Below are 22,236 nucleotides of genomic sequence, written 5' to 3'. Positions count from 1 at the left end.
ATGGCAGAATGAAAGAAATTCTGAATTGCTGGTTAGTTCAAAAAAGTGGTGTATAGTTGCATGAATGGGTGGATAATAAGTTGGACAAATGGAATGGAGGATGTTTATGCTCTGCATTGTGCCCTCCACATTGCAGCTGCAGTCCAGCCAGAAGAGGAACGACCATCTGAACCAAAGCTGGGGGAACTCATCGCCTCCCACATCACTCCTGACTCAGTCCAGCTGGAATGGAGCATCCCCGAGGGCACCTTTAACACCTTCGTGGTGCAGTACAAGGATGCCCAGGGCCAGCCACAGGTGCTTCCTGTGGATGGAGATTCCCGCACAGTGACCGTGCCAGGGCTGTCACCATCGCACCGCTACAAGTTCAACCTGTATGGGATGTGGGGGCGGAAACGTGTGGGCCCCATCTCCACTGATGCTGTCACAGGTGAGGGCTCCTACGTTCTGTGTCCATGTCCTTGGATGCCTTGGTTTGGATTCTCAGTGAGAGCAGAGGTAGGGTGCTTCCAAAGTCCTTGGCACTTCTGGGAAACAGGTGCATTTCTTTTGTGGTACCTGTGTAGTGGATTGAGGGATGGAATACTAAATTGATAGATAGTTGTATGGATGAGCGAAGGGAAGACTAGGTGGATGGAAGATTGAGAAATGTTTATGCCCTGCAATTTGTCCTCCCTGTTGCAGCTGCAGTAGAGTCGGAAAAAGAACCACCATCTGAACCACGTCTGGGTGACCTCACAGCCTCCCACGTCACCCCTGACTCAGTCCAGCTAGAATGGAGCGTCCCTGAGGGCACCTTTGACTCCTTTGTGGTGCAGTACAAGGATGCACAAGGCCAGCCACAGGTGCTGCCTGTGGATGGAGATTCCCGCACAGTGACCGTGCCAGGGCTGTCACCATCTCGCCGCTACAAGTTCAACCTGTATGGGATGTGGGGGCGGAAACGTGTGGGCCCTGTCTCCACTGACACCGTCACAGGTGAAGGCTTCTGTGTGCCATGTCTGTGTCTCCTGCATGCCTTGCTTCTGGAGTTGGGTGGCTTTGGGTTCAGACACGTTCCAAGGTCCTTGTCCCATCAGGGAAATGGTTACATCTCTTGGCCTCTGACTGGGGAATGGAAGGATGGATGAGTGTAGGCAAGTTTGGAGAGATGAAGGGACATAGTGGTAGACAGCTGGATAGTCAGGTGGAGAGATGGCAGAATGAAAGAGATTCTGCATTGCCGGTTAGTTCAATAAAGTGGTGTATAGTTTCATGAATGGGTGGATAGTACGTTGGACAGATGGAATGGAAGATGTTTATGCCCTGCAACGTTCCTTTCCATATTGCAGCTGCAGTCCAGCCAGAAGAGGAACGACCGTCCGAACCAAAGCTGGGGGAACTCATTGCCTCCCACATCACTCCTGACTCAGTCCAGCTGGAATGGAGTGTCCCCGAAGGCACCTTTGACTCCTTCATGGTGCAGTACAAGGATGCACAAGGCCAGCCACAGGTGCTGCCTGTGGACGGAGATTCCCGCACAGTGACTGTGCCAGGACTGTCACCATCGCGCCGCTACAAGTTCAACCTGTATGGGATGTGGGGGCGGAAACGTGTGGGCCCCATCTCCACTGATGCTGTCACAGGTGAGGGCTCCTGCGTTCTATGTCCATGTCTGTGGATGCCTTGGTTTGGATTCTCAGTGACAGCAGAGGTAGGCTTCCTCCAAAGTCTTTGCCACTTCTGGGAAATAGATGCACCTCGTGTGGTACCTGTGTAGTGGATGGAGGGATGGAATACTAAATTGATAGAGAGTTGTATGGATGAGTAAAGGGAAGACTAGGTGGATGGATAGATGGATTGAGAAATGTTTATGCCCTGCAATTTGTCCTCCCTGTTGCAGCTGCAGTAGAGCCGGAAAAAGAACCACCATCTGAACCACGTCTGGGCGACCTCACAGCCTCCCATGTCACTCCAGACTCAGTCCAGCTGGAGTGGAGCATCCCTGAGGGCACCTTTGACTCCTTTGTGGTGCAGTACAAGGATGCACAAGGCCAACCGCAGGTGCTGCCTGTCGATGGTGGTTCCCACACAGTGACTGTGCCAGGGCTGTCACCATCACGTCGCTACAAGTTCAACCTGTATGGGATGTGGGGGCGGAAACGTGTGGGCCCCATCTCCACGGATGCTGTCACAGGTGAATGCTTCTGTGTGCCATGTCTGTGTCTCCTGCATGCCTCAGTTCTGGCGTTGGGTGGATTTGGGGTCAGACACCTTCCAGGGTCCTTTCTCCATCAGGGAAACAGTTACATCTCTTGGCCTCTGACTCGGGAATGCATAGTTGGATGAGTGTAGGCAATTTTGGAGAGATGAAGGGACATAGTGGTAGACAGCTGGATAGTCAGGTGGAGAGATGGCAGAATGGAAGTAATGCTGGATTTCTGGTTAGTTCAATAAAGTGGTGTATAGTTTCATGGATGTGTGGATAGTAAGTTGGTCGGATGGAATGGAGGATGTTTATGCCCTGCAACGTGCCTTCCATATTACAGCTGCAGTCCAGCCAGAAGAGGAACGACCGTCCGAACCAAAGCTGGGGGAACTCATCGCCTCCCACATCACTCCTGACTCAGTCCAGCTGGAATGGAGTGTCCCTGAGGGCACCTTTGACTCCTTCGTGGTGCAGTACAAGGATGCACAAGGCCAGCCACAGGTTCTGCCTGTGGATGGAGATTCCCGCACAGTGACTGTGCCAGGGCTGTCACCATCTCGCCGCTACAAGTTCAACCTGTATGGGATGTGGGGGCGGAAACGCCTGGGCCCTGTCTCCACTGACACCGTCACAGGTGAAGGCTTCTGTGTGCCATGTCTGTGTCTCCTGCATGCCTCAGTTCTGGCGTTGGGTGGATTTGGGGTCAGACACCTTCCAGGGTCCTTTCTCCATCAGGGAAACGGTTACATCTCTTGGCCTCTGACTCGGGAATGCATAGTTGGATGAGTGTAGGCAATTTTGGAGAGATGAAGGGACATAGTGGTAGACAGCTGGATAGTCAGGTGGAGAGATGGCAGAATGGAAGTAATGCTGGATTTCTGGTTAGTTCAATAAAGTGGTGTATAGTTTCATGGATGTGTGGATAGTAAGTTGGTCGGATGGAATGGAGGATGTTTATGCCCTGCAACGTGCCTTCCATATTACAGCTGCAGTCCAGCCAGAAGAGGAACGACCGTCCGAACCAAAGCTGGGGGAACTCATCGCCTCCCACATCACTCCTGACTCAGTCCAGCTGGAATGGAGTGTCCCTGAGGGCACCTTTGACTCCTTCGTGGTGCAGTACAAGGATGCACAAGCCCAGCCACAGGTGCTGCCTGTGGATGGAGATTCCCGCACAGTGACCGTGCCAGGGCTGTCACCATCTCGCCGCTACAAGTTCAACCTGTATGGGATGTGGGGGCGGAAACGCCTGGGCCCCATCTCCACTGACACCATCACAGGTGAAGGCTTCTGTGTGCCATGTCTGTGTCTCCTGCATGCCTTTGTTCTGGAATTGGGTGGATTTGGGGTCAGACACATTCCAGGGTCCTTTCTCCATCAGGGAAACGGTTAAATCTCTTGGCCTCTGACTAGGGAATTCACTGATTGATGACTGTATGCAAGTTTGAAGAGATGAAGGGACATAGTGGTAGACAGCTGGATAGTCAGGTGGAGAGATGGCAGAATGGAAGAAATGCTGAATTGCTGGTTAATTCAATAAAGTGGTGTATAGTTGCATGAAAGGGTGAATAGAAAGTTGGACAGATGGAATGGAGGATGTTTATGCCCTGCAACGTGCCTTCCATATTACAGCTGCAGTCCAGCCAGAAGAGGAACGACCATCCGAACCAAAGCTGGGGGAACTCATCGCCTCCCACATCACTCCTGACTCAGTCCAGCTAGAATGGAGCGTCCCTGAGGGCACATTTGACTCCTTTGTTGTGCAGTACAAGGATGCACAAGGCCAGCAACAGGTGCTGCCTGTGGATGGAGATTCCCGCACAGTGACCGTGCCAGGGCTGTCACCATCTCACCGCTACAAGTTCAACCTGTATGGGATGTGGGGGCGGAAACGTCTGGGCCCCATCTCCACTGATGCTGTCACAGGTGAGGCTTCCTGTGTTCCATGTCCATGTCACTTTTGTGTTGTGTGTTTGGATTCTGGCAGGAGCCTTGTGGATGCCAGTGGTATGTTCCTTCTGCCCTGTGGGAGATGGGAACATGTCTTGGTTACTGTCTGGGGAAAAGAATGGATGGATAAATGCAGGTACTTTAGAAGAGGTGGAGGGATTTATTTTTAGATATATGTATAAATAGGTAGTTAGCTCAAATGGTTCACAAAAGGGTGGATTTTTGGATGATTCTTTCACTTCTTGGGTGGGGGGTGATTGTAATCTGTTCAGTAGTTTGGATGGAAGAATTGATAGAGGAATAAATTATTGTTGGGATCGTTGGATGTATATAGTATGGATGGAATGGACAAAAACAGATGGATAAATGCATGGATGGATGTAGTTTTGAACAAACAGCTATGTCAAAGGAAAGAAATGACTCATTGGTTAAGTTTGTTGGCAGTTGGATAATTCTACTGATGAATGTATGGACAGATGAATGAATAGAAGTGATGGACAGAAGGATGAAGAGTTAGTTCAATATTTATATGAACAGCTGCTGTAGATGATGAATGGGTATACAGAGTTCAGAGATGGCGGAATGATCTGTTTAATTCATGCATGGAAGGGTGAATTATTGAGTAAACAAATTGACAAAAAAATGGAGCGATGAAATGAGGGAGGAAGGGAAGGAAGGACAGACAATTGCTTATGCCCTGCATTTTGCCCTCTGTTTTACAGATGCAGTGCAGGTGGAAAAGGAACCACCATCGGAGCCACACATGGGGGAGCTCACAGCCTCCCACATAACGCCCAACTCAATCCAGCTGGAATGGAGCATCCCCGAGGGCACCTTTGACTCTTTCACACTGCAGTACAGGGATGCTCAAGGCCAGCCACAGGTGCTGCCAGTGGACGGAGGTTCCCGCACAGTGACTGTGTCTGGGTTGACACCATCCCATGGCTACCAATTCAACCTGTATGGGATGTGGGGGCAGAAACCTCTGGGCCCCATCTCCACTGATGCTGTCACAGGTGAGAAATGCTGCATGCCATGTCCATGGTCCTTGCAAAGCTTTGTTTTGGAGCACTTTGGGAGGAGGGACAGGGTCTATCTAGGCTCTTTGGCTCTTCTGGGAAACAGGAATATTTCTTGGCTACTGACTGGAGAATAGGGGGAAGGATGGGTGTAGGCAAGTTTGGAGAGGTGGAGGGATAGACAGATGTATAGCTGGGTAGAGAGACAAAAGGATGGATGAAATGCTGAATTGATGGTTAAGTCAATAAACTGATGGATAGTTGCATGGATGGGTGCATAGAAAACTGGATGGATGGAAGGGGGGATGTTTGTGTCCTGCATTGTGTCCTCCCTGTAGCAGCTGCAATCGAACCAGAAAACGAACCACCATCTGAGCCACACTTGGGTGACCTCGTGGCCTCCCACATCACTCCCAACTCGGTCCAGCTGGAATGGAGCGTCCATGAGGGCACCTTTGACTCCTTCGTGGTGCAATACAAGGATGCACAAGGGCAGCCACAGGTGCTGCCTGTGGACAGAGATTCCCGCACAGTGACTGTGCCAGGGCTGTCACCATCACACCACTACAAGTTCAACCTGTATGGGATGTGGGAGCAGAAACGCGTGGGGCCTGTTTCCACTGATGCTGTCACAGGTGAGGGCTGATGCATGCCGTGTCTATGTCCCCTGTAGAACTTGAGTTTGGAGTAAGTCGGGAGACTTGCAAGGGTCTTTGCAGGGCTCCTTCTGCCCTGTGGGAATTGGGATCAGGCGAATGGATAAATGTATGAGTGCCAACAAAGTTGTGGAGATGGAGGAATAGATTGTTAAACAGGTGTATAGATAGGTAGCTAGATAGTAGAATGGGCAAAAGTCTGGATTTCTGCGTGTGTATTTGGCTTGGTGGATGGCTAGTTGATTATCATCTACTTAGCTTTTTGGATGAAAAACCAAATGGAGGAATAAATGAGTGGTTAGTCATTTGGATGGATGGAGTACTGCATGGATATTATCAAGGTCTTCTGAATGCTAAGAGTAATCTGGAAATGGGTGGATGGATGAGTGGAAGCCAGAATGGTTAGACAGATATATAGATGAATGGATGTTTGGAAGAAGAGAAAGGAAAAAAAATATGCATTTGTATGTACTCCGAATCAGATGGACAAATGGCTGAATGGATAGATGTACATGTACCACAAAGGATAAAGAGATGGCTGGTTGATTGATAGTTGGATGATTCTTCTGATGAATGGATAGACAGATGGATGAATAATGGATGTAAGTGGAGAGAAGGATGGATAATTAGATCAATACTTACATGGACAGCTTCAGTAGACATAAAATGGGTTAACAGTTTAGAGATGGAAGGATGAACTGTTTAATGAATCACAGAATCATCTAGGTTGGAAGAGACCTCCAAGATCACCTAGTGCAACCTCTGACCCAACACTAAGAAGTCCTCCATTAAACCATATCACTAAGTTCTACATCTAAACACATTTTAAAGACCTTCAGGGATGGTGACTCAAGCACTCCCCTGGGCAGCCCATTCCAATGCCTAACAACCCTTTCGGTAAAGAAGTTCTTCCTAACATCCAACCTAAACCTCCCCTGGTGCAACTTAAGCCCATTCCCCCTCGTCCTGTCACCAGGCATGTGGGAGAACAGACCAATCCCCACTTTGCTACAGCCTCTTTTAAGGTAACTATAGAGAGTGATAAGGTTGCCTCTGAGCCTCCTCCTCTCCAGGCTAAACAATCCCAGCTCCCTCAGCCACTCCTCCTAAGACTTGTTCTCCAGACCCCTCGCCAGCTTCGTCGCCCTTCTCTGGACTCTCTCAAGCACCTTGATTTCTTTCTTGTAGTGAGGGGCCCAAAACTGAACACAGTACTTGAGGTGCGGCCTCACCAGAGCCGGGTGCAGGGGGATGATCACTTCCCTAGCCCTGCTGCTCACACTGTTTCTAATACAAGCCAGGATGCTGTTGGACTTCTTGGCCACTTGAGCACACTGCTGGCTCATATTCAGCCAACTATCAACCAATACTCCCAGGTCCATCTCTGCCAGGCAGCTTTCTAACTACTCATCTCGCAGCCTGTAGCACTGCTTGGGGTTGTTGTGCCCCAGGTGCAGGACCTGGCGCTTGGCCTTGTTGAACTTCATGCAGTTGACCTCAGCCCATTGGTCCAGCCTATCCAGATCCTCCTGCAGAGCCTTCCTAACCTCGAGCAGATCAACACATGCACCTAACTTGGTGTCATCTGCAAACTTACTGAAGGTGCACTCAATCCCCTCATCCAGATCATTGATAAAGATATTAGAGAACTGGCCCTAATACTGAGCCCCAGGGGACTCCACTAGTGACCAGCCTCCAACTGGATTTAACTGGATAGAAGAATGGCTTGTGGTGTACAAAAACTGATGGAGACGGCCAAAAGCAGTGAGGGAGACAGGGATGGAGCACTGTGGAATGTTTATACCCTGAATTGTGTTCTTTTATTGCAGCTGCAGTTGAGCCCGAAAAGCAACCACCATCCAAGCCACGCCTAGTGGAGCTCACTGCCTCCCACATCACCTCTGACTCTGTTCAGTTGGAATGGAGGGTCCCTGAGGGCACCTTTGACTCCTTCATGGTGCAGTACAGGGATGCACAAGGCCATCCACATGCACTGCCTGTGGATGGTGGGTCCAACACAGTGACCGTGTCTGGGTTGTCACCATCCCGCCGCTACAAGTTCAACCTGTATGGGATTTGGGGGCGGAAACGTCTGGGCCCTGTCTCTACTGATGCAATCACTGGTGAGAGGTGCTGCATGCCATTGTGGATTTGAGTTGATCTATGGTTTGGAGGGTATTTGTGAAGATGGGAGGATGGATGGATGGATGGATGGATGGATGGATGGATGGATGGATGGATGGATGGATGGATGGATGAAATCAAGGGGTAAAGAATGTGAGGTCGAACATAGAAGAAAGGGCAGTTTAATGGAGGGTTGGACTTAGGTTTGGATGGATGGAGAACTGCAAAAGCGTGTTACTGGATTATTGGAATAAGAAATACTTCAATGGAAAGGTAGAGAAAATGAGCAGGGATGCTCAGTATTATACACCCATTGTTTCAGCTGCAGTTGAGCCAGAAGAGTTGATACCTGAGCCACACCTGGGTGAGCTTATGGCCTCCCACATCACTGCTAATTCAGTCCAGCTGGACTGGAGCATCCCTGAGGGCACCTTTGACTCCTTTGTGGTGCAGTACAAGGATGAACAAGGCCAGCCACAGGTGCTGCCAGTGGATGGTGGTTCCCGCACAGTGACTGTGCCAGGGCTGTCACCATCACACCACTACAAGTTCAACCTGTATGGGATGTGGGGACAGAAACGTCTGGGCCCCGTCTCCACTGATGCTGTCACAGGTGAGAAATGCTGCATGCCATGTCCATGGTCCTTGCAAAGCTTTGTTTTGGAGCACTTTGGGAGGAGGGACAGGGTCCATCTAGGCTCTTTGACTCTTCTGGGAAACAGGAATATCTCTTGGCTACTGACTGGAGAATGGGGGGAAGGATGGGTGTAGGCAAGTTTGGAGAGGTGGAGGGATAGACAGATGTATAGCTGGGTAGAGAGATGAAAGGATGGATGAAATGCTGAATTGATGGTTAAATCAATAAACTGATGGACAGTTGCATGGATGGGTGCATAGAAAACTGGATGGATGGAAGGGGGGATGTTTGTGTTCTGCGTTGTGTCCTCTCTGTAGCAGCTGCAGTCGAGCCAGAAAAGGAACCACCATCTGAGCCACGCCTGGGTGATCTTGTGGCCTCCCACATCACTCCCAACTCGGTCCAGCTGGAATGGAGCATCCCTGAGGGCACCTTTGACTCCTTTGTGGTGCAGTACAAGGATGCACAGGGGCAGCCACAGGTGCTGCCTGTGGATGGAGATTCCCGCACAGTGACTGTGCCAGGGCTGTCACCATCGCGCCGCTACAAGTTCAACCTGTATGGGATGTGGGGGCAGAAACGTCTGGGGCCTGTTTCCACTGATGCTGTCACAGGTGAGGGCTGATGCATGCCGTGTCTATGTCCCCTGTAGGACATGCGTTTGGAGTAAGTCGGGAGACTTGCAAGGGTCTTTGCAGATGACAGGGGAATGGATAAATGTATGAGTGCCAACAAAGTTGTGCAGATGGAGGAACAGATTGTTAGACAGGTGTGTAGATAGGTAGCTAGATAGTAGAATGGGCAAAAGTCTGGATTTCTGCGTGTGTATTTGGCTTGGTGTATGGCTAGTTGATTATCATCTATTTAGCTTTTTGGATGAAAGACTGGATGGAGGAATAAATGAGTGATTAGTCATTTGGATGGATGGAATACTGCATGGATTTTAAGGAGCACATGGACAACTTCACTAGACAATAAATGGGTAGATATAGTTCAGAGGTGGAGAAACAATTAGTTGAATTCATTGATAATAGGATGAATTGCTGGGGTCACATCCAGTGGAAAGATGGAGAGATGAAGGAAGGTGAAAAGGGAGGGAGGAATTCAGGGAATAAGGCACAGAAAAAGGAATCAGATAATTTTTATAGCCTGCTTTGTATCCTTTCAGCTGAGCATGAAAAACAACCACCATCTGTGCCACGCCTGGGCGAGCTGACAGCCTCCCACATCACCCCTGACTCAGTCCAGCTGGAATGGAGCATCCCCGAGGGCACCTTTGACTCCTTTGTGGTGCAGTACAAGGATGCACAAGGCCAGCCACAGGTGCTGCCCGTGGATGGTGGGTCTCACACAGTGACTGTGCCAGGGCTGTCACCATCGCGCCGCTACAAGTTCAACCTGTATGGGATGTGGGGTCGGAAACGTGTGGGCCCCATCTCCACTGATGCTGTCACAGGTGAGGGCTGCTGCATGTCATGTCCCCTCCACATCTTGATTTTGGAGAAAAGTGGAAGGAGGCAGTGTCCTTCCAGGGTCCTTGGCCCTTTTGGGAAATAAATACATCTCTTGGGTGATGCATGTTAAATGGATGGAGGGACAGGGACAAGTCATGAATATGGAGATGGCTTTTGGCAGGATCAGCAGGTAAGGCTTGAAGGCTTGAAGGATTTATTCTTGTAATTATGTTAGGTTGTGGATGTTTATAAGAGGGAGTATACATGTATATTGCTTGAAATGTGGGCAGGTGGGTGAGTGGATGGATGGATGGACGGACAGATGGATGGATAGGATCTTAGGGGTGTTGAAGGGGAGGTGAAACATGGAAGAAAGGGCAATTGAATGGAGGGATGGATATAGGTTTGGATAAATAGAGAACTGGAAAAATGGATAATTAAATTACTGAAGTAAGAAACACTTCCATGAATAGATGGAGTAAGGGATCAATCAACAAACAGCTAAATCAAAGGCTAGATCTGTTGCTGGTTGCTTGGATGGCTGCTGACTGTTCATGATGTCCAAATGATTATCTGGATATCTAACTGGAGAGGTGGATGAAAAGAAGAGTGAATAGATGAGTGGTTACAAGGATAAATGGAAAGACAGGTGGATGAATGTTACCGAGTTAATAATTGTGGAGATTCTGAGTAGAATGTAAGGGTGTGTAGATGGAAGGTATTGTGAATAAATGGATACACATCTGCATCAATTGATGGGTGGATGGAGCCACGGATGGATGGAGAGATAAACAGCCCAGAGGATCTTTATACCTGCATTGTGCCTTCCATGTTGCAGCAGCAGTTGTGCTAAATAAGGAACCACCATCTGAGCCACGCCTGGGTGACCTCACAGCCTCCCATGTCACCCCTGACTCAGTCCAGCTGGAATGGAGTGTCCCCGAGGGCACCTTTGATTCCTTTGTTGTGCAGTACAAGGATGCCCAAGGCCAGCAACAGGTACTGCCTGTGGACAGAGATTCCCGCACAGTAACCGTGCCAGGGCTGTCACCATCTCACCGCTACAAGTTCAACCTGTATGGGATGTGGGGACGGAAACGTCTGGGCCCTGTCTCCACTGCCGCTGTCACAGGTGAGGGCTGGTGCATGTAGTGTTCTCATCCCTTTCATACCTTGGTTTTGGAACAGGGTGAGAGTGGGGGCATTTCCTCCCAGTTCCTTGGCCCTTCTGGGTGACAGCAACATCACTTGGCCTCTGACTGGGGAATAGACGAATGAGTGAGTACAGGCAAGTTTGGAGAGATTAAGGGATAAACTGGTAGACAGGTGGATAGACAGATGTCTACACAGAGTGCTCTCTTCTCAAGGAACCACATGGAGAAGAGAAGAGCCAGTGGCATCAAGGGGCGTTAGGATAGGTTGCATCTTGATACAAAACAGATTTTTTTTACAGTAAGAAAAATCAGTCATTCGACTACCTGCCCAGAGACATGGTAGAATCCCTGTTACAGGAGGTATTCAAGATACAACTCAAAAGTGTACTAAATAATACCATCTAGGCTCCCATTTCCCAGGAAAGTTTGGAGCTGATGAGCATTTGGTATCCTTTCCAAAATGGCTGTTTCATGATTCGATGAATCGATGATTCGATGATTCGATGATTCAGTGATTAATGGTGTAAGAAACACCAGAATGAAAAGGTGGAAACAGTGAGCGAAGAGCTAAGTCAAGGTCTAGGTCACTGTATGTTTACATGTTTGCTGAAAGTGCTTAATGTCTGGATGATTATCTGGATGAATTACTGAACAGACTGCCAAGTAGAAGGATGGATGGATGTCTTCAAAGTGTTGTTTGTTTTCTGGTTACGAGCATGGGTGGATAGAAGGTTGATATGTGGTTGAGTTGACAGTTGGGGTGATGCTGAATTGAGGGTAAGGGTGTATGGAAGGAACTTCTGTCAATAAACTGATGGATAGTTGCATGGATGGTTGAAGAGAAGGTTTGATGGATGGGTGGATGGGTGGGTAGATGTATGGATGGACAGACAGATGGACTGGGGCATATTTATGCCCTGCATAAACCTTGCAGCTGCACTTGAGACCAAAAAGGAACCAGCATCCAAGCCACAGCTGGGGGAACTCACTGCATCCCACGTCACCCCTGACTCAGTCCAGCTAGAATGGAGCGTCCCTGAGGGCACCTTTGATTCCTTTGTGGTGCAGTACAAGGATGCACAAGGCCAGCCACAGGTGCTGCCTGTGGACGGAGATTCCCGCACAGTGACCGTGCCAGGGCTGTCACCATCTCGCCGCTACAAGTTCAACCTGTATGGGATGTGGGGGCGGAAACGCCTGGGCCCTGTCTCCACTGACACTGTCACAGGTGAAGGCTTCTGTGTGCCATGTCTGTGTCTCCTGCATGACTTGGTTCTAGAGTTGGGTGGCTTTGGGTTCAGACACATTCCAGGGTCCTTGTCCCATCAGGGAAACGGTTACATCTCTTGGCCTCTGACTGGGGAATGGAAGGATGGGTGAGTATAGGCACGTTTGGAGAGATGAAGGGACATAGTGGTAGACAGCTGGATAGTCAGGGGGAGAGATGGCAGAATGAAAGAAATTCTGAATTGCTGGTTAGTTCAAAAAAGTGATGTATAGTTGCATGAAAGGGTGAATAGAAAGTTGGATGGATGGAATGGAGGATGTTAATGCCCTGCATTGTGCCCTCCACATTGCAGCTGCAGTCCAGCCAGAAGAAGAACGACCATCTGAACCAAAGCTGGGGGAACTCATCGCCTCCCACGTCACCCCTGACTCTGTCCAGCTGGAATGGAGCATCCCTGAGGGCACCTTTGACTCCTTCACAGTGCAGTACAAGGATGCACAAGGCCAGCCACAGATGCTGCCTGTGGATGGAGATTCCCGCACAGTGACCGTGCCAGGGCTGTCACCATCGCGTCGCTACAAGTTCAACCTGTATGGGATGTGGGGGCGGAAACGTGTGGGCCCCATCTCCACTGATGCGGTCACAGGTGAGGGTTTCTGTGTGCCGTGTCCGTGTTTTTTGCAGTCTTTGGTTTTGAAAAAAGGTGGGGGCAATGAAAGGGTCATTGCAGGGTCCTAGGCCCTTCTGGGAAACAGACGTATATGTCTTGGATTGTTGTTCTGGTTTAGCCCTGGCAGGCAGCTGAGTGCACTGCAGCCATTAGCTCACTCTCCCCAGGTGTGAATCTGTAAGGTAAAAGTGCGAGAACTCATGGTTTGAGAGAAAGACAGTTTACTAGGTAAAGCAAAAGCCACATGCACACGCAAAGGAAAACAAAGAATTCATTTGCTGATTCCCATCGGCAGGCAGGTGTTCAGCCAGTGCCAGGAAAGCAAAAGAAAAAAGCTTGTGGCTGAGATAAGGATAATTTAATTAAAGGGAAAAGACAGAGGGAAAAAAATGAGCAAAGGCTGCATAGAAGCAAAGAGGGGAAAAAATTAAAAAAAAAATCTCTACTTCCCATCAACAAGTGATGTTCAGCCACATCCTGGGAAGCAAGACTTCAATATGCACATCGCTTGTTTGGGAGGACAGTCATCTTCATAGTGGCCGCTAGAGTCACCCCCTCTCCTTCCCCTTTCCCACCTTTTATTGCTGAGTATGACATCATATGGTATGGAATATCCCTTTGGTCATTTTACATCAGTTGCCCTGGCAATGTCCCTTTCCCACTTCTTACCTACCCCCAGCCTACTGGCTTTGGGGGTTTGGAGGGAGTCTTCGTGCTGTGTCAACACTGCTCAACAATAGACAAAACATTGGTGTGATACCAATGCTGTTCTAGCTACAGGTGTGGAGCACAGCACTATATGGGCTGCTGTAGGGAAAATGAATTTGATCCTATCCCAGTAGGAAGGTGAGGTGAGCAAGGAGCTAAATGGAAGTCTAGATCACTAGCTTGATGGTTGGATGGTTGGTGAATGTCCTTGATGTCACAATGATTATCTGGATAAATGGCTGAGAAGATGGATAAATAGAACAGAGAAGGATGATAGGAAGTGTGGCTTCTTTATGGTTGCAAGGGTGGATGGAAGGACAAAAGGGTGAATGTAACTAAGTTGATACTTGGGGAAATGCTGAGTAGAATGTAAGCGTGTATGGATGGAAGGCTTTTTCAATAAATGGATGAAGAGTTTCATTGACTGATTGGATGGATGGATGACAGAGGTATGGACAGATGGACTGGGGGGTATTTATACCCTGCATTGAGCACTATCTCTTGCAGCTGCAGTTGAAACAGAAGAGGAACCACCATCCGAGCCACAGCTGGGGGAACTTACAGCCTCCCACATCACCCCTGACTCCATCCAGCTAGAATGGAGTGTCCCCGAGGGCACCTTTGACTCCTTCACAGTGCAGTACAAGGATGCCCAAGACCAGCCACAGGTGCTGCCCGTGGATGGAGATTCCCGCACAGTGACCGTGCCAGGGCTTTCACCATCCCGCCGCTACGAGTTCAACCTGTATGGGATGTGGGGGCGGAAACGTGTGGGCCCCATCTCCACTGATGCCATCACAGGTGTGTCCTGATGGGTGACAAGTCTGTGTATGCTATGGGCCATGTGTTTGGAGTATGACAGTAGCCTTGCAAGGGCCTGTGCTGGGTTTCTTCTGCCCTGTGGAAAATGGGAACACATCTTCAGATAGATGAATGGATGGACGAACGAACAGATGGAAGGACGGATGGACTGGAGGATGTTCATACCCTGAATTCTGCCCTCTGTGTTGCAGCTGCAGTGGAGTCGGAAGAGGAACTGCCATCAGAGCCACGACTGGGCGAGCTCACTGTGTCCCATGTCACCCCTGACTCCATCCAGCTGGAATGGAGCATCCCCGAGGGCACCTTTGACTCCTTCGTGGTGCAGTATATGGATATACAAGGCCAGCCACAGGTGCTGCCTGTGGATGGTGGTTCCCACACAGTGACCGTGCCAGGGCTGTCACCATCCCACCCTTATAAGTTCAATCTGTATGGGATGTGGGGGCAGAAACGTCTGGGCCCCATCTCCATTGATGCTGTCACAGGTGAGGGCTGCTGCATGTCATATACGTGTCCTTTGGTGGGCTGTGAGTTTGGACTGTATCAGGAGCCTTCCGAGGGTCTGTCCTGGTCACTTGGGTCTTAACAAAAATGGGGAAAATTTTGGTGCTGACTGGGAAATGTATGAAGACTGGGAGCATGCAAGATTGACAGGAGTAGAGGATGATAGATGGATGGGTGGAGGGATGGATGGATGGATGGACGGATGGACAGAAAAAGGAACAGACAACTGTTTGCAGAGAGGACAGATAGATGGCTAGACGAATGTTTGTTTGGTTGTTGAACAGATGGATAGTTGTACGGCGGGATGTTTATGCCCTGCATTGTGCTCTCCATATTGCAGCCCCACCTCCAGCAGAGGAGGAACCACCATCCCAGCCCCATCTTGGTGAGCTCACAGCCTCCCACGTCACACCAGACTCAGTCCAGCTGGAATGGAGCGTCCCCGAGGGCACCTTTGACTCCTTCACGGTGCAGTACAAGGATGCACAAGGCCAGCCACAGGTGCTGCCCGTGGATGGAGATTCTCGCACAGTGACCGTGCCAGGGCTGTCGCCATCGCGCCGCTACAAGTTCAACCTGTATGGGATGTGGGGGCGGAAACGTGTGGGCCCCGTCTCCACTGATGCTGTTACAGGTGAGAGTGGCTGTGGGCCTTTTTCTTATCACCTTTTAGCATTGAGTGGATGTGGCAGGTTTGTGTTTGGAAGAGCCCATGCTGTGTCACTTGGGCATTGTTGGAAATGGGAACATCACCTTAGTTTTAAAAATAGTGTGGATGGAGGGGTGGGAGTGTGCAAGTTTGAAGGGAGAAATGCATAGATGGAAGTTGGTTGCTTGTATGACTGGCAATGTGGGGGACTTTTTGGATGGATGGATCATTGGATGGTTGGCTGGATATTCACCTCGTGAGCAATGGGAACAAGTTTTTGTGCTGACTGGCCAAGGGATGGTTGAAGGCAAGAGCAAAGATTTGGAGGGCTAGAGGTGGATGTGTGGAAGATGGAGGGATGGATGTTTACTTTGTTTGTTTGGATGGATGGAAGGAAGGATGGATGGAAGGAAGGATGGATGGATGGATTTTGGTTGAAACGATGGATGGGTGGTTGTCTGTCTGTCTGTCTGTATGGATGGGTGGAGAGAGGGAGGGTGGGTGAGATGGACTGATAGATGTTTATGTAACTCCTTGTGTCCTGTCTGTTGCAGCTGCAGTCAAGACGGAGGAGGAACCACCATCCCAGCCACGCCTGGGCGAGCTCACGGTCTCCCACATCACTCCCAGTTCTGTTCAGCTGGAGTGGAGCGTCCCCGAGGGCACCTTTGACTCTTTCACACTGCAGTACAGGGATGTGCAAGGCCAGCCGCATGCGCTACGTGTGGATGGAGGTTCTCGCACAGTGACTGTGCCTGGGCTGTTGCCATCTCACCGCTACAAGTTCAACTTGTATGGGATGTGGGGGCGGAAACGTGTGGGCCCTGTCTCCACTGATGCTGTCACAGGTATGTTCTGATGCATGCCACTTATCCATCCCTTGCATGCCTTGGTTTTAGAGCAGGACAAAAGTGGGGACCACATCCATCCAGGGTCTTTAGCCCTTCTGGGAAATGGGTGCATCTCTTTGGTGGTTCCTGGTGAATGGTTGGATGGACAGTAGGACGGGGGGAAGGAAAGCCATCAATATGGAGATGGTGTTTATTGGCAGGATTAAAAATTAAGTGGCAGGACGTTTGGTAGTATGGATTTTTGGAAAGATGTTTTGTTGTGGGTGTCCGTCTGTCTGTACCTAAGAGTGCATCAATGGCTTTGTGGGTGAAAAGCTGGACAGATGGATTAAATAAAGGGGTGATAAATTGGAAATGGAATCAGGACAAAGGGCAATTGGGTGGACGGACGGATGGATGGATAGCTGGATAAGTGGATCATTGGATTAAGGAGTATGAAACACTTCAAAGTGGGGGAGGATAGGGGTGAGCAAAGTTTTAAATGAAAGTCTAGATCACTGGATTTGGTTGGATGGTTTGTGAAGGTCCCCGGTGAGGGGATGATTATCTGGATGAATGGCTGGACAGACAGATGACTGTGGTAGCTTGCTAAACTCATTTGCATTCCTGAAAAGAGCAAGGACATAAGATATGATGACAAAAGGCTCAGGGGTTGAAATAAGGAGCAGTTTAATTAAAGGAAATTAAAAAATAAATAAGCAAATGTCACATGGAAGCCAAAGTTTAAAACAATTATTCTCTACTTCATATTAGCAAGTGATATTTGGCCACGTTTTGGGAAGCAGTGCCTCAGTCTGCATGGCAGATGTTTGGGAGGACATCCCTCTTCATAACAAGATCCTCCCCTTTTCATTTCCCCTTTCCCAGCTTTTATTCCTGAGTGTGACATCATGTGGTATGGAATATCCCTTTGGCCATTTTAGGTCAGCTGCCCTGGCAATGTCCCCTCTGCACCTTTTGCACACTCCGGCCTACTGGCTTTGACTGGGGTTGGAGAGAGTCATGATGCTGTGCCAGCACTGCTCAACAAAAGACAAAAACTTGGTGTAACATCACTGCTGTTCTACCTGCAAGTGCAGAGCACAGCACTACATGTCCTACTCTGGGAAAGATGAACTCACTCGATCACAACTAGACGCAGTATAATGAGCACAAAGGTGTACGGATGGGTAGATGGATGGATGGAAGGAAGGAAGGGAGGTTGGGTATGCCAACCGATAGAGAGATAAATAGGTGGATGGATGAACAAGGGGATGTTTCTGCCCTGCATCGTGTCCTCTCTTTTGCAGCACTAGTTAAGTCAGAAGTAGAACCACCGTCCCAGCCATACCTGGGTGAACTAACAGCTTCCCACGTCACCCGTGACTCCGTCCAGCTGGAATGGAGTGTCCCTGAGGGGAAATTTGACTCCTTCAAAGTGCAGTACAAGGATGAACAAGACCAGCTGCAGGTGCTGCCTGTGGATGGAGATTCCCGCACAGTGACCGTGCCAGGACTGTCACCATCTCACCACTATAAGTTCAACCTGTATGGGATGTGGGGGCAGAAGCGTCTGGGCCCCATCTCCACTGACACTGTCACAGGTGAGAGCAGCTGCATGCTTTTTCTGTGTCCCTTGCAAGCCCGGAGTTTGGATCAGGGCAGGAACCAGGACAGGATCTGTCCTGAGCCCCTTGGGCCTTCTGGAAAATGGGAACATCTCCTGGTTACTGAACAGGATGGAGGGTTGGAGGGATGGGAATATGCAATGGTGGGTGGGTGGGAGGAAGGAAGGAAGGAAGGAAGAAAGGAAGGAAGGAAGCAAGAAACAGACTGGGGATATTTATAGATGGCATTGTGCCCTCTGTGTTGCAGCTGCGGATGAACTAGAAAAGGAACCAGCATCCGAGCCACGCCTGGGAGACCTCACAGCCTCTCACATCACCCCTGACTCCGTCCAGCTGGAATGGAGTGTCCCCGAGGGCACCTTTGATTCCTTCGTGGTGCAGTACAGGGATACACAAGACCAACTGCAGGTGCTGCCTGTGGACGGTGGCTCCCATACAGTGACTGTGCCTGGGCTGTCGCCATCCCAACGCTACACATTCATCGTATACGGGATGTGGGGGCAGAAACGTCTGGGCCCCATCTCCATTGATGCTGTCACAGGTGAGGGCTGCTGCATGCCATGGACGTGTCCTTTGGTGGGCTGTGAGTTTGGACTGTATCAGGAGCCTTCCAAGAGCCTGTCCTGGTCACTTGGGTCTTAACAAAAATGAGGCAAATTTTGGTGCTGACTGGGGAATGAATGAAGGCTGGGAGCATGCAAGATTGACAGGAGTAGAGGATGATGGATGGATGGGTGGGTGGGTGGGTGGGTGGGTGGAGGGACAGATGGATGGATGGACAGACAACTGTTTGCAGAGAGGACAGAGAGACGGTTAGATGAATGTTTGGTTGGTTGTTGAACAGATGGATAGTTGTATAGGGGGATGTTTATGCCCTGCATTGTGCTCTCCATATTGCAGCCCCACCTCCAGCAGAGGAGGAACCACCATCCCAGCCCCGTCTTGGCGAGCTCACTGCCTCCCACATCACCCCTGACTCTGTCCAGCTAGAATGGAGCGTTCCCGAGGGCACCTTTGACTCCTTCACGGTGCAGTACAAGGATGCACAAGGCCAGCCACAGGTGCTGCCCGTGGATGGTGGGTCTCGCACAGTGACTGTGCCAGGGCTGTCACCATCGCGCCGCTACAAGTTCAACCTGTATGGGATGTGGGGGCGGAAACGTGTGGGCCCCATCTCCACTGATGCTGTCACAGGTGAGAGTTGCTGTGGGCCCTTTTCTTGTCACATTTCTGCACCGAGTGGATGTGGCAGGGAAAGGCCAAATGGGATGGGTGCGTGCCAGTTTGGAGAGAGGAGCAGATGGATGAAAGCTGGTTGCTTGTATGACTGTCTGGCAGCTTGGGGAGCTCTATGGATGGGTGTATTGTTAGGTGGTTAGCTGGATCATGGTTTTGCAAGCAATAGGAACAAGCTTTTGTGCTCATTGGGTGACTGATTGAGGGATGACTTCAGGCAAGACCAAAGAGAGATTTGGAGACCTAGAGGTGGACATGTGGAAAATGCAGGGACAGATGTTTACTTGTTTGGACAGTTGGGTGTATGGATGGATGGAGGATGCATGGATGGCTCTTTAATTATTTGATTGAATAGTTGGTTGAATGGATGGACGGACGGACGGATGGACAGATGGACAAGCTGTTGAATGGGTCGGACTGTGACTCCTTATAGGATGGATGGTGTGATTAACCCATTTTTTGGGGGGGAAGGATTGACTGAAGCATGTACAGGCAGATAGCTGGTTGGATTTGTGTTTTGCTGGTAGAATAAATGAATTGGAGCCATGGAGGCAAAGTTCAGTGGAAGGGTGGTTTCAGGAAATGATGGATGGTAAAAGGTGCATGAAAAGATGGATGGCTGAGGGGTAAATGAAGAGAGGGAAGGAGGGAAGCAAGGAGGTAGGGAGAGAGGGATGGAAGGAAGGATGGATGGAAGAGTCCCTGGATGCTCCCAGAAACACTCTGTGTGCGGGGTACTGTGGATGGGAGTCACTGGGATACTACAAGGGGTCTTTGGGGTGGAGACCATGGGGGGTGTCTTTGGGGTCAGTGGGAGCTATGGTGGTGAGAGGGTGGTGTGGTGACCCTTGGGGGAGTCCAAAGGGGGTTTGTGGGGAGAGTCAGTGGGAAGGTCTACGGGGGGCTGGGGGGTTGGTGTGGGCCTCAGTGGTCACCATCTTTTGTGCAGGTGCCCCAGGGACCCTGTGGGTGGGGTCCCTGTGGCCCCGCAGCGCTCGCCTGCACTGGGCGCCCCCCCAAGTCCCTCCTGATGGCTACATCCTTGTCTACGGCCCCCCTGGTGGCCCCCTGCAGGTAATTTCCCCAAACACCCCAAAACCTCCCAGCCCCGTGTGACACTCCAGTAATTCTTGTGAGATTCCGGTATCCACTGGAGACCCAAATAATCTCATGGGGGACCCTTATACCACCCTGGGGAACACAAGAGCGCCCCCCACACACACCAGACACACCAGTAACACCCTAGGAATCCTACTGGTACCTCCCCGGTGTATCTCTGTTCACTCCAGTATTCCTTGTGGTCCCCAATACTCCTTTACAGCACTCCAGAACACCTTCGAGGCCCACCCTATGCTCCCTGGATACCTAAAAGACCCCCCATGCAGCCCCTATAATGCCTCTAGGGACCCTAGAAGCCCCCTGCATTCCCCAGTAACCTTTCCCCACACAAACAGACGCTGCAGCTGCCCCCTGAGGCAACATCGAAGGAGCTGTGGGGCCTGGAGCCCATGGGCCACTACTGGGTGCAGTTGCAGAGCCAGGGGCTGGAGCCGGCCCCCGTGCCCCTCGAGGCCACCTTCGACACCCGTGAGTTGGGCACGTGGGTCCCTTGAGGGTGGGGTGTTGGGGCCAGGGGGATCCCCAGGTACCTGGATGCCTTACAGGTGGACGCATTTGGGTCCCTTGACCCCCTGGGTGGAGGGTTCTGGAGGTATTCAGATACCTGGATGTTTTGGCTGTGGGGTGGGAGGGGAACACCTTGAGACTGAGTCCCTAGATAGAGGGGCACCCAGATTCCTGGTTTCTTGGGTGAGGAGTGGGCACCTAGGTGCCTGAGCCCCTTGGTTGGTGGGTGGCTGGGTGGGAGGCACTCAGGTGCCTGCGTCCCTTGGGTGGGGACACCTGGTCCCCACATTTGCACCCTGTCCCCAGCGCCCCTACTCCACCCGTACCCCCGGGACTGCGTTGAGGAGCAGCTAAACGGACCAAGGCCTTCACGCGAGGCCCTCATCTTCCTCGGAGGGGACCGACAGCGGCCCCTGCGTGTCTTCTGCGACATGGAGACCGATGGCGGTGGCTGGCTGGTGCGGGCAGGGGGGCAGTAGGGGGCATTGGGGGTGTCAGGGGACGTTCTGTGGGGAGCAATAGCAGGAGGTACCTCTAGGGAGGTAATGAGGCCAGTGGGTTCCCTGACAAATTTGGAGAGGTAACGAGAGGAAGGGCAAGTGGGGTCACTGGGGGAGCATTGGGGGTGTCTGGTGGGTTCTAGGGAGGATATTGTGCAAGGGTCTGGGGGGCAATAGGTATGGCCCTGGGGGTGCGATTGTGGGCATTTGGGGTATCTAGGGAGGTTCTGTGGGATGCAGTAGGGGGGTAGGGAGTAAGCGGGGGGGGGGGGGGGGCTGGCAAACCTGGAGCATAATGGGAAGGGCCCATGGAGCAACTGGGGTCACTATAGGGAATTGGGGGGTCTGGGAGGTTCAGTGAGGGGCATTGAGGGGCCTGGGGGACAATGGGGGGCAGTGAGGGGGTTCTATGAGGGGTAGTGGGGGTATCTGTGGTCCCAGGAGGTCCAAGAAGTACACTGAAGGGCATTTAGGGGTCTGAGGGCTTTCTCTGGGGGGCAGTAGAGATGTTTGGGGGACAAGGGGTGTCCTGACAGATCTGAAAGGGTAACTGGGGGCAGAGGGGGTGTTCTCTAGATGGTCTTTAGAGGGCAACGGGTGGGGCTGTGGGGTGCACTATGTGTATGGGGACTGAGGTCAATGGGGGTCCCTGG

At 50.9% G+C, this 22,236-nt stretch overlaps 1 protein-coding gene across 48 annotated transcripts in view; it reads left to right on the top strand.

Annotated features, from left to right (window-relative positions):
* The window catches only part of TNXB (tenascin XB), a 39,440-nt gene that overhangs the window by 14,714 nt on the left and 2,490 nt on the right, over nucleotides 1-22,236 (top strand). For 9 of the 48 annotated variants that reach the window (XM_068663901.1, XM_068663902.1, XM_068663896.1 and 6 more), the window contains 26 exons: nucleotides 137-430; nucleotides 685-978; nucleotides 1,332-1,625; nucleotides 1,883-2,176; nucleotides 2,529-2,822; nucleotides 3,175-3,468; nucleotides 3,821-4,114; nucleotides 4,861-5,154; nucleotides 5,496-5,792; nucleotides 7,643-7,936; nucleotides 8,260-8,550; nucleotides 8,892-9,188; nucleotides 9,743-10,030; nucleotides 10,867-11,160; nucleotides 12,117-12,410; nucleotides 12,763-13,056; nucleotides 14,296-14,589; nucleotides 14,802-15,095; nucleotides 15,455-15,748; nucleotides 16,318-16,611; nucleotides 17,904-18,197; nucleotides 18,469-18,762; nucleotides 19,122-19,415; nucleotides 20,407-20,531; nucleotides 20,912-21,044; nucleotides 21,390-21,541. In XM_068663901.1, the coding sequence (XP_068520002.1) occupies nucleotides 137-430; nucleotides 685-978; nucleotides 1,332-1,625; nucleotides 1,883-2,176; nucleotides 2,529-2,822; nucleotides 3,175-3,468; nucleotides 3,821-4,114; nucleotides 4,861-5,154; nucleotides 5,496-5,792; nucleotides 7,643-7,936; nucleotides 8,260-8,550; nucleotides 8,892-9,188; nucleotides 9,743-10,030; nucleotides 10,867-11,160; nucleotides 12,117-12,410; nucleotides 12,763-13,056; nucleotides 14,296-14,589; nucleotides 14,802-15,095; nucleotides 15,455-15,748; nucleotides 16,318-16,611; nucleotides 17,904-18,197; nucleotides 18,469-18,762; nucleotides 19,122-19,415; nucleotides 20,407-20,531; nucleotides 20,912-21,044; nucleotides 21,390-21,541 (7,169 nt within the window). The remainder of the gene's footprint in view (nucleotides 1-136; nucleotides 431-684; nucleotides 979-1,331; nucleotides 1,626-1,882; nucleotides 2,177-2,528; nucleotides 2,823-3,174; nucleotides 3,469-3,820; nucleotides 4,115-4,860; nucleotides 5,155-5,495; nucleotides 5,793-7,642; nucleotides 7,937-8,259; nucleotides 8,551-8,891; nucleotides 9,189-9,742; nucleotides 10,031-10,866; nucleotides 11,161-12,116; nucleotides 12,411-12,762; nucleotides 13,057-14,295; nucleotides 14,590-14,801; nucleotides 15,096-15,454; nucleotides 15,749-16,317; nucleotides 16,612-17,903; nucleotides 18,198-18,468; nucleotides 18,763-19,121; nucleotides 19,416-20,406; nucleotides 20,532-20,911; nucleotides 21,045-21,389; nucleotides 21,542-22,236) is intronic. The other 39 variants (XM_068663940.1, XM_068663890.1, XM_068663939.1 and 36 more) reach the window with 39 other exon arrangements.

Source organism: Anas acuta, chromosome 31 (assembly GCF_963932015.1).
Source record: "Anas acuta chromosome 31, bAnaAcu1.1, whole genome shotgun sequence".
Lineage (NCBI taxonomy): Eukaryota > Metazoa > Chordata > Aves > Anseriformes > Anatidae > Anas > Anas acuta.
The sequence above is the reverse complement of the archived record's forward strand: the minus strand, read 5'-3'. Positions and strand labels throughout refer to the sequence as shown.